Raw genomic sequence first — 14,644 nt, 5'->3', positions numbered from 1 at the left:
TTCTCATTCTCATTAAAAAATTTCTCTGGGAGTAAACAATGCAAGAGATAAATTATTACTTATGGATGTCCCCTCTGTTGAGGTTAAAGTAGGGGAAGGATGTCAAAACTATCAACCAGAACAATGTTGTGAAAAATTTGCAGAGAAAAACTTATAGTTAGCTGCTGCTATTCACTGAGCATCTATGCTCAGCCAACAAAGGTGACTGCATCTGCTGACAGGGGCAAGGTCAACCCTCAGGCCAAATTCAGCCCATCCAACATGTTTTATGTAGTCCACATAAGGTTGACCCATTTTTAACTTCTCTTGGTAAATGAGTGGGTCTAACAACACTGGGCCTACCTTCCCACATAGGGGGATAACTTGCCCTCTGTGAACAGAACAGGCTTATGCTTTGCAGTTTGCCACAGTCCCCACCACTCCCTGTCCTTGTAGTCTTAGCTTGTTCACTTATTTGTGATATCTGTCTGGCTTCTTGTAGGCCTCCTGAGGCTGGAAAAGATTAAGTACAGACAGAATTCCATTTCTGCTCTACAACAGTGTTGAGAAACCCATTGGCTTCAACACACAAATAATTTATTTGTAGGTATCAACTGGCTATCAACTGGCTTATAAGTCGAATCTCTCTGGGCTTCAGATTTCTCAAATATTTGTAAAAGAAGGGAGTGAATTTCTATGTTTCTTCAAGTAATTATTCAATTCTGTTCTAATAGGTACTTAATCATAAACCCATTTTAATACTTTCCAAAGATCCAGGGTATTTTCCAGACATGATCTCACTCAATTCTCCTTGTTCTGCAAATCCCACATTATAGATCAGAGCAGGTTACAATAAAGCAATGCATATCAGCCCTACCAGATACCTCACCTTCTCCACCCCACTCACATCCACTCTGAGCTTGCTGCCTGCCCGGTATGAATCAATAACTGGAAGAGCAGAGAGGTCACTTTAGACGGGTACTGAGTTAATAGGCATACTCAAGAGATTTCAAAGAAATCACTTTAGCTCTATTAACAGCTCAAGTTCCCTCTGTTATTGGCAGAGTGGGGTTCACTCAAATGCTCCAAAAGGTTAGAAAGGAATTTGATGCTCCCCAGGGGAAGAGGCCCATAGTGAAGAAACACAGGGTATATGTCAAGGGGATTGCAATTTGTGACAACATCTGATAAACCAAAGTGCAAAGAGGATTGGGGTATGGCAGAAAACAGACTCTAAGCCTGGCCACACACACTCACAAACAAGGCAGTAATATATGTTGGTAAACTCTTCTGTATTACCCAAGTCTGGAAAAGCTTCTATACCCTTGTCCTAGTTTCTCAAATTCAAGTATTTCTAGATTTTTTACAAACATCAGTTCATGAATGACTCATGTTCAGCTAGTGTGTTGGTTCGCCAGGGCATTTATAGCTCTCCTACATGCCCATATATAATCTTTCCCCCAGGATACTTTTACTTTAAGATTTGCTTTTCCTGTATAAATGAACTGCACTTTCCCTCAATAAGGTTTGCCTTTCTCTTTTTCCCAACCTCATCAATCCATTAATACTCATACCAATTCCACTAAAATCACACGTATTAATCTTGCCAAGACACTATTCTGCTTAATTAGATGAACCAAGAATTGTCCAAGTACAACCCACTCACAAGCTGTTCACCTACTTAATTTCCGCATGGTATATCACCCATATTCTCTTGATTTGCTGATAAGTAGCTACTAAGATATTCAACTCAATACGGCAACATTCAATATCCCATATTATTTGCTTTATCTATAGTTTTCAGGGTGATTAAGTAGAGAATGATTAGAAAATAATTGCTCCTTTGAAAGCCATCTGCCACCCCCTGATACTCTGATGCTGTCAAACTGTGTTCTGTCTGATGATTTCTTCCAGTAATTTTCCAAGAATGGTAGTTTCAGTTATAGCCAGGATTACCCAAGGCACTCAATTTTGCTTTGCTTGAAATTGGCTACAGATAGCACCTTTCAAGATTCAAGCATCTTGCTGGTCCCACATGTCTAGCCTCTCATAACACTGAGGGGAGGGGTAGATACTTGGGTTCCTTCTTCATTAGCAAACGGTAACACGCAAAGAAGCTTGCAGAGAGATATTTTTTATAAGTCAGGTATAGGCCTTCCTTTGCAAGCTGTATATTTGGTGTTATTGCCTTGTATTTTGGCCTAATTCATGGATTGAGAGGAGGAACAGATCACGTTAATGGACCATCTTATTCACAAGCAATGATGTTACCGAAACAAGAGAGGTTCCTTATTCGCCACCCAAATGACTAAGAAGCCTCTCATGCCAAAGTTTGCAGTATTAAAGATTAGGATTTATTTGGATGGCCATTTGAAGGAGCCCATGGTAGCTAAAGGAGCTTTAAGACCCTGGACTCCCTGAGAGCTTAAAATCATAGATACTTATAGGGCGGGAATTGGGGTAGGGGGGCTCAGGAAGCATGTGGGTGTCTGACTGGTCAGCAGTGAGGTCAGTGTAATTATTTCTGGCATCTTAGCTAAGGTTCTCCTTGGCTCCTTCAAGTCTAGAGGTATAGAAATTTCAAAGCAGGTTTGTAGCAGAAGGTGTTCTGCAAAAACAACTTGAGATTGGTGTTATAGATATTATCCTAAGCCATAAGGCATTCATTTAAGGAACAAACATCCTGACCTCCAGATCAAGTCTTAGCCTAAGGAAGTTTAAGTTGAATCAACTCCACTCTTATCTTATTATTGCTCCTCCTAGGAATCCAGCCCATCCTGCCTGGTCAAGCAGTTTTTCTTTAGCTATCTCCCCGCCCCCCCTCCCCACTGAGGCCTGCTCTGACTGGGGTCAGGATAACAGTGAGGGGAAATCAGAGATGTGTTCCCTGGTTTCAATGAGAAGATGGTAATCACCATTACAGCACAGGTTCTGCAACAAGTCTTTGAATAGTAGGAGATAGTTGTATCCCAGGACCAAAATCACCACCAAAACTATTTCTAAGGTGCTGATTCTGTCTAAGAGACATTACTTTAGTCTCTTCAGTCTCACCTGTTAAACTAATTAACCCAGGGTTATTTCTTCCCATCTGAGTGTCCAAACTCCCAAAGTGGTAGTTATTTTCAGGCCCCCTCCCAGGCCATCACATATACTGAGGCTGTTCTGAGCACCACAAAGTGTGGCTCCCCCACTTCAACACTTAACAACACCCTTGCTTAATTGACATCTCTAAGCTTGGGGACAAAGGCCATCTCCTGGTGGCATTTGCTATCTCGCGAGCTTCTTTTTATTAGGTTTTCTTATTATAAACAAAAATACAGAACAGGAAAAAACAATCTACTATAGCAGTACTTAGAGCAAAAACCTGGGACTTGATTGCTATTTTTAATGTTTTTTATTCCATTTCATAAACATTTATTGAGAAGTTGTTATATGCCAGGCACTGGAAATACAAAGGTGAAAGAAATTCCTTCAACACTAATCTTGTATCAAGTGACCATCATTTTTATTATGGAAAATCATCACTACCCAACACCAGTGCTGCCATCACAATTTATTGAGTGCCTGATACTGTACTTTCCAGGCATTATCTCATTCAACCCTCACAAAAACCTGTAAAGTAGGTACTATTATCCTTATTTTACAGATGTGGGAACAAGAAGCTTGAAAGGATAAAGTAATTTGCCCAAGATCACATATCTAGTTGGTGTCAGAGCCTGAACTTGAAAACTGAATCTGTCTGACTCCAAACCATCCTTCTTTCCAGTATGCCCTATTTCTACCCACATATTTATCAGTAACCTTCTTTGTACCTACCTGGACTCCAGGGAAATGACCATGGAGAAACTAAGGTGAAAGGAAGGGTGGGCTATCTGCTGTGCTAAGGAGATGGGAGTTAGACTCAAATACTGACACAAATTTGTTTCTTGGGATACCAACTTATCCCCAATGAACACAGTTTATGCTTGAGTATTTGAGTACTGATGCCATGTGACAAATGAATTAAAATCTTAAAAGGGAAGCGGCTAGTATGCCTTTTTATATAAATCCTATCCTGAAAAGTAAGTCATTCATCATTTTGTGCTTTCCTATCTCTAACCAAATTTCTCCAGAATTTTCACACCTTCCCCAAGCCCCTACTGTGAAAACACTTGGCGTTGTCCCTAACAGACAAAGGGAATAAACTGAAAGGCAGGAAAGGTGATGGAAATTAACATGGAAAAGGCCATTAGCGAACAAGCTCTGAGACTTCTCCTTCTCAGATCTTTTTTTCTCTTGCCAAGAGAGACACTGAGTATATCTTCTATGTTCCAAATGTTGCCAGATAACCCCCATTTGGCACGAGAATTGAATAGAACACATATTCAAATGCAAATAGGGTAGAAGTCACAGATGTAGAGCACAAGGCTGTTATATAATAAATATAAATAAACAGTGAGATTATCATTTTTTTCTCATCTCAGGACCAATCATTATAACCTCTGCAGGCTAGGATGCTTAATTGGTCAAACTCCTCAGAACAGAGAGAGCATTACTGTGAGCCTCCCTCTGCATGTTGACAAAGTATAGGCTGACTTGGCACTGATACAGAAACATCCTCTTTTCTCCAGTACAGGCTGCAATTACACCCTTTACTCAGTACAGTAGATTCACTGAGAGTGAGCATGACCAAATGGATCTCTGGGAGGCAGTTTTCTAGCGTGCCAAATCCTCAATAGCTATAGTCAGCTACAAACATTATTGTGTGTCTGTATCTGGAATAGCTTCTTCAAGTTTTAGGACCTTTTCTTTTTTGCTTCTGCACTAGTCTTCATCCTAAAGGAAACTATCATTATTTTTCTAGGTGCTATCCATTGAGGTTCAGAGAAACCAACTAATTCTGTGAAAAGGTCAAGGCAGTTCCAGTAATTATTTTCATCACTTTGCCTTATGAGGTCATCATACATTCAAATATCTAATAAATTCTTGTCTACTTCCCCTGAATCAGCTAAGACATGGATATCAATCACTCTTTCAAAAGAGACATGAAAATAATCTGCTTTGGATTCAGTCACAAAATCCAGGGATGGTGTATGATCTCTCCGCCCACTTCTAAAACTTGCCTTTCGCTTTTTACTTTTGGTCCTGGCAGTGCATTCTGTAGTCCTCAGTTTTCATTAGCAACTAATATTCACAAGGTACTGGGGTATGTTGGGGCAGTTGGCTCAATCTACTGAGGGTCCTAGACTGGATGTCAAGAAATGGGTGACTTTATTTCCTTTCCTCCTACTTTTTTATTCACATAATCTTTCACTGTTTCAGTTCTAACAATGTCTGTTTTTTATTATTTTAAAATAATTACATGCTCCTTAGACATTTTGGAAAGGAGAAAAGTATATAGAGAAAAATAAAAATAATTTTTAAAAAGCTACCACCTAAAGGCAACATCAATAAAGATTTTTATGTATTTACTTTTCGTTGCTCTTCAGTTCGTTTGCCTATGTGAATTCTAAAAAATAGAAATAACACTGAACATACAATTTTGTATCTTGCTTTTATTTATACTATTGAAATTAAAGGTTGAGAGGAATGTATTTTTAAAAGAAGAGGAAGAGTCAGAAAAAGAGGGGCAGGGCGAGGAGGCAGGTAGGAGCAGGAGAAGAATTTCTTAGCAGTATTATAGATCTACCTGAGTTTAGAAAATGAATCTAGAGTCTTCCTTCTCAGTATGGTTTCATAATATACTAAAACAAAACTTATAGAAGTTTAGAGAATAATAAAATTGACTACGAGTTAATAAGGGTTGGGGATTGTAGAGATTCTACAGCAAGGCTAAGAGCATGATTAGAATAGCTGACCCCGAGGTCTAGGCTCAGCAGGGTGGTGAATAAAGAGCAGATGGTCTGGAAGATACGGAGGAGATGAGGAACTGGAGTAAGCGATGAGGTAAACTGAACATTCAGAAAGAACGGGGAAATGAGGGACTTGACCTATGGTCAGGGAATATAATTACAGAGTTAAGGATCCTAAGGGTGGAGGATCTGGAGAAAAGATGAGCTACAAGGGATGGCTGTGCTTATGGTATACTGAAGTGAATTCAAGTTAAGGAACTGGGAGGTCAAGGTGCAACAGTGACATATGCTCAGGTCTAGTGGCCCCTCTAGAATGTCAGCTTCTTGAAGGAAGGGTTTTTATATCATTCACTATTATATGTCCAGCACTTAAAAGGTCTAGATCATAACAGGAATTTGATGCATATTTCTTAAACAGTGATAAATACAATTTGAGTGTATAATGGCAGCAAGATTTGATAACCTGCTATATGCTATAATAACGAGACATCTACCAAACCGATATTCAGATCAGCCTTTCAGGGAGTGTTCTTAATTGAGGATCTGCTAAGTGTTAGAAACAATGTTTGATGCTAAAGATTAAGAGGAAGAAAACAGCCCACTCTTTCAATAAACTTAGAGTGTGGAAAATATCAAGTAAACCAACTGGCTACATGCTATAACAGAGTAGGCAGAGCATGTCCTTGTTACAGAAAACACCCAGAACTAGGTTCCGAAAATAATTCTGAAAGGAGGTAATGCTGAAGCCAGCCTTTAAAGGATGAACAAAGTTATCCTAGCAAAGGCAAGGCTAGGTATGTAGGTGGGAACAACTGGCATATTAAGGCCAACTCGTAATAGGTTTAGCTCAGGGTGAATAAAGTGGCAATCACTCTACAACCAACTCCCTAAGTCTGCTGGCAATAAGGCTGCTCCCATGGTGCCAGTAACCTGGAAATCTCTAAGTAATACACAGAAGAATCTAAAACAAACTCAGTTCCAAACTTTACATGTTGTCCCTTGGTAGACACAAATGTAAATTTCTTCCTGCTATGAAAGCAGACATTGACTTAAAGCAGCGTATAAAGGGTGTTGTGCATAATCTCGTAACCAAATACAGCATCTATTTTTCTTTTTTTCTCTTTCCCTGCAATCGACATCCTAAAACACATGCATAATTTTGATGTAATGCACATCTACTTTTACTTTCTTACAATAAAATTTTCTGTTTATTACCATTTCAGGAAACACTTCACGATAGTAACAGAGATAAACAGCAACGGTGAAGCATTTTACCCTAGAGAAGGGTAAAAGTTGGGACCGTTGTTATTGATTCACCTAGGATATGCCCATTTATGTTTGTGTGCCTCAGTTTCCCCCCTTGCAACATAGGGATTCAGGTCTTGAAAAAAGATATTTAAATTGAATGGAAATATCCTTCTGATGAGAATATAACTTTAAGCAATTTGCAATGTATTTGCAAGAGAAATGTTTGACATAGTTATTCTACTTCTGAACATCTAGCATTCAAAAATAATTTTATGGAAGAATATGCTTTATGCACCTAGATGTTTATCAAGTATTATTTATAATAGTTTAAATTAGAAAACTACAGGCCTCAGTATAGAGAAATAAACTATTGTAACTCAACATGACACGCTATTCTACCTTATGAATAATAATATACCACATTATAAAATGGAAAATAAACATATTCTCAAATTGTGTGAAATGCTAAAAATTATTCAATTTTCTTTGTTAGTCAATGTTTTCTATGTATCAGCAGTCATTGTTTCTTTATACCCTTTCCACCTTGGCCATGATGAGAAGACACCAATTGCAGGTGACCTCATACTCAGCTGGCTTAGAGAAGCCAAGAGAGAAAGAAGCTTCTGCGGAGTATAACAAGCAGAAAAGGACTGGAGATAATGAGACAGATTAAGGGAAAACAAACTACAGACTATTAAAGTGCCATGAAAATACAAGTTGTTATTATAAAAGTCATTATAAATAGTCTATGAGCAATAAAGTGCTTTAGCCATGAGGACTCAGGGAAAAAAAATTTAGTTTATGCTTGTCTTGCTGGCTACAAAACTCAGAAGAGGCTCTGAGACAGAGGAAAACAAGTCCTCTGTGCATTTAAATGTTTAAAATAGAATCGAATAGAGCCACCTTGGGTCATCAAGACATTTTTTATTCTGGACTTTCTTCTAACTTTAAATGCTATTTGAATTTCTGCCAGAGACAACTTGTGGAATGTTCTGAGCCCAGTTTGGAATTTTATTTATAAAATAGAGTATTCAATAGGAGTAGTGTTCTGGGGCACTGAATGGATGGATGCTCAACATAGCCTTGCAAAAATGATCCCTGAGCCACTGTTAGGTGAGCCACCCAGGATGGAGAGGCCAACCAACTTACCCCTTCAAAGACAAAAACAACCCCTTCCACATATTCCAGTATTTTAAATCCAGCCTTAGTAGATAGCTGAAAGAAGAGGGGGTTGGGAAGAGCAGTCCAGACTCCTCGAGTATGTGGGAAATAAGAAAGTAGGGGTGAAAGCACTAATTGTGGCAAATTCCCCAAGCCAAATCCAAGTACAGGCCTATTTAAAAATAGATCAGAGCTGCCAAGGCAGAGTTTTCCTTCTCAAAATACAGAAAATTAATTGCTACCAGTGCTGAATATTAAACAGGAAATTCAATATCCAAAGGTGTTTCAATAATAGAATTAGGAAATTTTCTAGAACATTTTCTCAATACACAGTGCTATACACAAAGCACCAGCACCATGGTAAGCAAAGATGTTGGGATTAACCAGACCTTCATATACCAACACATACCAGTGTGTGAACACCAGCAAATCACTTAACATATCTAGCCTCAGTGGCCACATTTGTAAAATGAAGGGAAAACCCATCTCTGGTTGTAACTATGCATTTGTAAACAAGACTTTCTACTAACTCACCATAACTTCAAAGAGAAATAAATATTTCTGATTCCTCTAGGCTACACAGCACTAATACAGAGCAGAATAAATGCAAATAAGCTATCAATGGGGATCTGTTAAGTACAACATAGCTATGGCTAAGGGACATCTTGTCTTACTTGAAGGCTGCACTTTAAGTGTATGGCAAAGAAGAAACAAAATCAAAACTGTTAAATTTTGAAGCCAGACCATTATTTTTCTTGATTGTTACTTCCATTCTCCAAATTTTCACAGATTTAGCAGGCAAATACAATTAATGCTTTCATTTTATTAAATCAAATTATAGAGTAATATAAAACAAAACAAAACAGACTAATTAATTTGCTTTTCTTTTTTAAACTTCAGTCCTATAGGTTGCCCTTAAATATTTCAATTTCATTTTTTCTTGAATTATTTATTCAAGGAAGATGTATAAGGTTCATATATGATTCAGCATTCCCATATGCTTGAAACATTTCCACCTAAAAGGGGAAGAGAATTAGCAATATTTTTTTCCAGCATTTAACAGTGTGATAGGCTGAACAATGGCCCTCCAAAGATGTCCACATTCCTAATTCCCGGAACCTGTGAATATGCTACTTTACATGGCAAAAAGGACTTTGTAGATGTGATCAAGGATTTTGAGATAGGGAGATTATCTTGGATTGTCTGGTTGGGCCCAATGTAATCACAAGGATCCTTGTAAAAGGGCACAGGAGAGTCAGAATAAGAGAAGGAGAATGTGTGATAGAAGCAGATGCCGGAGTGATGCCATTGCTGGAAAGGGGTGAAGCACCAGGAATATGGACAGTCTCTAGAAGTGGGAAAAGTCAAGGAATGGATTCTCCATTAAAGCCTGCAGAAGAAATGCAGCCTGCTGAAACCTTGATTTTAGCCTAGAAGACCAGTTTTCAGACTTCTGACCTACAGAACTGTAAGGTAATAAATCTGTTTTGTTTTAAGTCACTAAGTTTATTGTAATTTGTAACAGCAACAGTAGGAAATTAATACAAACAAGTGACCCACAATCTCTAAAGCAGAAGGTATAAGGAGCTGCTAGTCCAGATAGGTGAATGCTAAAAATTTAGAGCAGTAGAAGCTGTTTGCCTCACTGATACTAGACTTATGAGGTGAGTAAAACTACCCCCATTATCAAGTTCACCATCTCCATGAGCTTATTACTTTGACAACTCTTACCCTATACGTGAATGTCAATTTGATAAGTGACCAAACCAACTTTTTGTATTGCCAGTGTATTCATGGGAAATTGGCTATTCCAGAACCAATCATACATTCCCCAAATGATTTAACCAAAGGAGTCTGGCAACAGTCAGGCAATAGCCATATGATATGCAGCTGGGAGAAGAAGATATCTAACTTTGAGAACTCTAGTACCCAGCACCCTGTCCTTCATGGATAGATAGAGCAACATAAACGGTACAGGGGCTCACATGAATAGAAACCCTCAGAGAAGGGGCCTTCCAGAGCTGCCCAGAATAAAAATTGGAAATAGAATAACAGTCTTAAAGTTATCCCTAAGCTTAAGAGTAGCTAAGATAAGTAGCCAGCTTCAGAACCAACTCAGAAACTGAGTCACCTACAAGACTCAATTCAAATAAAGCAATTAAGAGCACTGGTTTTGAAGTTAAACAGTTCTGGGCTGTATTTCTTAGCTGTGTGTGCCACCCTAGACAAATTATTTAATCTCTTTAAGGTCAATTTCCTTGTCTTAAAAACTTACCATGTAGGGTTGTAAGGATTAGGTGGAATAAAGTATGCAAAAAGATCAGCACCAATGAAAGCTTAATAAATGGTAGCAATTATAGTTAATTTGTATTCTCTCAATTCCCCAGGTTATGCTTCTCCACTACGCTCCCAGAGCAGCCAATGCACATCTCTGCCTTAGCCCCTCTCTTTTAAAATTATAGATGACGAGAATGTATAGCCATCAAAGGCAGAGACCCAGTGTCACTCATTGTTTTATCTTTAGCACCAAGCACAGTGTCTGGCTTGCTTTAGGTTTTCACATTTTTAGTAAATGTTTATGAACTGATCTGATCTGTGAGTTAGAAAGATCTGAGATGTTAGCCATTATTTATGATTATAAGTTTTTTCCATCTGTGTCCCATTAGGTGATGAAATAAATTTAGTGAGTCACAACCAGAATTTGATTTTTAAAGGAAAAGAATAGAATAGAGAATAGAGTATAAAACACATAGTAAGATTAAGTATTATTACACAAGACTTTTGTTTGTTACATATGTAAGTGTACTTGGTTGCATTGTAAATACATTTCTTGTGAGTAGTGGTGAAAAAAAGTGTGAACATTTTGACTGTTGGACCTTGCCAACATTTGGTATTTTCTATCTTTTTAATTTCAACCATTCTGGTACCTACATAGCAGTATGGTATTGTGGTTCTAATTTGCATTTCCTTGATGACTAGTGACATGGAGCACCTTTTCACTATGTCTTCCACCCTTTGGATACCCCTTGAGAAACCTCTTTGTAAACCATTTCAGAAAGAAATTTGGCAGTATTTACTAGAACCGAACATGCATTTGCTATTACCCAGCAATTCTACCTCTACTTATTTACCCAACAGAAATGTGTACATATGCTCACCAAAAGACATGTACAGAAATAGTCATAGCAACACCATTTGTGATAGCCTCAAACTGGAAATTGCCCAAATACCTATTAACAACAGAATGGATAAATGTTTGATATATTCATACAAAATAGAATCTTAAGTAGAAGTGAGAATAAATGAACTACAACTACACACAACAATATAGAGGACTCCCAAAAGCATTAAACTGAATGAAAGAAACCACATACAAAAGAATACATGATATACAATCTTATTGACATAAAGTTCAAAACTAGACAAAACTAAAGTATGGTGTTAAAATCAGGGTAATGGGTATCCTTAGAGTCTTAAGGAGGGCTTCAGAGGTGCTGATAATGTTCTCTTTCTTGCCCTGAGTGCCCATTACATGAGTATACTCAGTTTGTGAAACTAACTGGACTGTATGTATATGATTTGTGACTTTTCTGAATGATTTCTGTGTTTGTCTGAAATTGCTATATGTAAATAAAGGTCAAAAAAGTTAATAAATAATACTTTATTTTATTTTTTTTTAAAGGATGTGAAAAACACTGATGGAAAACAAGAATCCTGCTACACTCACTCTCATTACCATCAAGTGCTCATCTAGCCTTTGCTTGAATAACTCCAGTGTCAGGAATCTCTTTACTGCCCAGGCAGCTCACTTATTAGAAAGCTTTCCCCATACACTAAACCGTAACTTGCCTCCCCACAACTTGCTCCCTTGGTTGTTCTGTCCTGCTAAGAGATTCTAAATTAATCTAATCCCTCTACCACCAACTGTTCTTCAGATATTTGAAGAGAGCTACCATTTCCTCCCCGCCCTGCCACCCCCAGTCTTAATTTCTCCAAGCTAAGAAGCCCCAGGTTCTTTGGCCACCCCTCAAGGCAAGGTTTTGAGTCCCCTGTGTCTCTCGATGTATTTCTTTTATCCAGTGATAGCCAAAACAGAGCACAGTCCTCTAGGAGAGGCCTGAAAAGAGCAGAAAAGAGTGAAAAGTAAAATCATCATTTATAAATCTAGACTGCACACTTCTGTCAGCAGACCCTAAACTTCCATTTGCCTCTTCTTTAAAATTCACATTACAGTATACCATTCACTCCTGTCGAGCTTAACAATCAACTAAAATCCTCCAGGTCTTCTGCATAAGTACTATTAAGCCCCAAATTTACCTGCTGCGTTTGTATAGCCTTCACTCTCTTAGGAGTCAGAACACTAATGTGGCCCCACCCCAATTCTCCAAAGCTGAAACCTGGAGATGGAAGAGTATCTGTTATGGAGACACCTCTGAAATATAGTCTCTCCCTACCCCACATTAAAAAACAAAAAATGAAGTTTTTGTTTCAGTACACGGTCTCTTATCCTTACTCCTTTCTTGAATGGGCTCCATTTTAAAGTATTTTTGAGGAAGTAGTGAGAGATGAAAAAAACACACTTCCACCAGGCATCTCCAAAATCTGACCTAAGAGCAGATTGTCGCCCTGGCCTCAACACAGCCTGAGCAATGGAGAGTACCCTACTCTCTCTCTTCCTCGGTCTCCTCCTCCAAAGTGGCTGCAACTGCAGGCTCTGGACATGAGTGTTTGCCTTTGTGTGACTAGTGGAGGGTGAGGTTGAGAAGGAAAACGTGGCAGGGTGAGAATGAATCTGATGTTCAAAATATCTGAAATCAAAGGTATCTCTAAAGAAAGACCTACTGGAATCCCTCTAGTCTATGGAAAAGAGAGCCCCAGAACAAGGAAAAGATGAGAAATATTTCTACAAAAACTTCCAGGTAGACTCACCGGGTATTTTTAACATCAAGAGTAGGTGGAAGGGAGACTCATTAAGCAAAGGAAACACCAGAGAACAGAACCTGTGTAGGAGGACCAAGAGAAGTGGGCTGGGAATGAGGCAGAGCGAGGCGACAGACAGAAGCTAAGACCCCTACTGGTGAGGCGCGACCTCTCCCTAAGGGCCCCGAGAGGGTCAGGGAGGGGAGCGGAGGGACACGAAGCCCGAAATCCACCGAGAAAGAAAGAGCTCACCTACCTCGCCCACGTCTGCTCCATTTTCCAGGCTCTTTCCTTACTCTCAGGACGCTCCTTACCCAGGAGCTGAGGCAGCCTGGGAAAACGAGAAGCCTTGCCCACCAATCTCCAGTGCAAAAAGCAGCAGCTTTTTCCTCCCCAGCTCCTTCTTTCTGCGTCGGCAGCGAAGAGAGAGCTCTGCTCACTGCTTGTGTAGAAAACCGATTTGACGTGGCCGAACCTCCAGCTAACGGTGCGACCGGCACAAGGGAGGGACTGTTCTCAGTAGGAAGCAGGACTCGGAGCGGAGCGACGCCCGGCGCTGCTTTGGGAGCTGGGGCCAGAGGCAGCCCGGGCGGGCGGTGCGCGCACACACACTCCCAGGCTGAGACACGACTGGCTGGCACGAGTTGCTCGCACCAGCTGAGCTGTCAACCGCGAGGGGAGGCGGGACTCTAGACAGCCAGTGTGCTCGGGGCAGAATCGGGCGGAACCGGCCCAGGTTATACGCCGCCTGAGCACACCCTCTCCTCTCCCCTGCCCCCGGCTCGCTGGCTCAGATGATGTTGGCAGAAGGACAGAGGACTTAGAGGACGCCTCATCAAGCCCTCTGTCCCTTGCCCATCCCAGTGAGGGGCTTTCAATAAAACCTGCCAACTGTAGGAAGAACTTTGAGAGGAGATCCTCCTGTGTGCCTCCATCGCCCACCCGCAGGTAACCCCCCAAGCCAGAGATGGAATCTAGCAAGGTTTAGGTGCAATCCTGGCTAAGAGCAGATGTACACACTGGATGGCCATAGGACACAATGTTATTTTCCCAGAGATTTGACATGTCCGTTTCATCATTAATCTAAGGACAGGAACCTCCCTCACGAAGAGAAACATCCTGACAAAACCTGGCAGCCTGATTAGCTGCCTCCATCTCAGCCATCCCCTGATTTTGTGGTATTCTATCTCTTTGGTTTTCAGTTTCCCCAGCAACTGGAACTGGGCTCTACCAATAGCTTTGAGGAAACAGAGGGTTCCTGAACTTCCCGGAACAGGAGAAAAGCTTCAAGAAAGTAGCATCAGGACCTAGAATTTCCCCTGTGACTGTTCTAAGCTCATGGGCACTTTGGAGATGGCAATGCCTGAGACCCTGTACCATCTACTTCTGTATTAAGGTCTCAACAAGGCAGACATGCTATAATTAGAGTGCTTACAGCCCTGAAGCTCCTTTTTTTGCTCTAAAATAAAACCATTTTATTAAGTGACATAATCACTGTTATTATT

The 14,644-nt window shown here is 40.0% G+C and overlaps 1 protein-coding gene across 18 annotated transcripts in view; it reads right to left on the bottom strand.

Moving 5' to 3' along the window:
* PDE4DIP (phosphodiesterase 4D interacting protein) overlaps positions 1-13,791 on the bottom strand; it is a 181,160-nt gene extending 167,369 nt beyond the window's left edge. For 7 of the 18 annotated variants that reach the window (XM_063106513.1, XM_063106515.1, XM_063106516.1 and 4 more), the window contains exon 1: positions 13,396-13,782. In XM_063106513.1, the coding sequence (XP_062962583.1) occupies positions 13,396-13,415 (20 nt within the window). In that variant the 5' untranslated portion in view covers positions 13,416-13,782. Of the gene's footprint in view, positions 1-13,395 lie in introns of all 18 variants that reach the window. The other 11 variants (XM_063106508.1, XM_063106509.1, XM_063106514.1 and 8 more) reach the window with 5 other exon arrangements.
* Between the last annotated feature and the right edge of the window lie 853 nt (positions 13,792-14,644).

This window comes from Cynocephalus volans, chromosome 8 (assembly GCF_027409185.1).
Source record: "Cynocephalus volans isolate mCynVol1 chromosome 8, mCynVol1.pri, whole genome shotgun sequence".
NCBI classification, from domain to species: domain Eukaryota; kingdom Metazoa; phylum Chordata; class Mammalia; order Dermoptera; family Cynocephalidae; genus Cynocephalus; species Cynocephalus volans.
The sequence above is the reverse complement of the archived record's forward strand: the minus strand, read 5'-3'. Positions and strand labels throughout refer to the sequence as shown.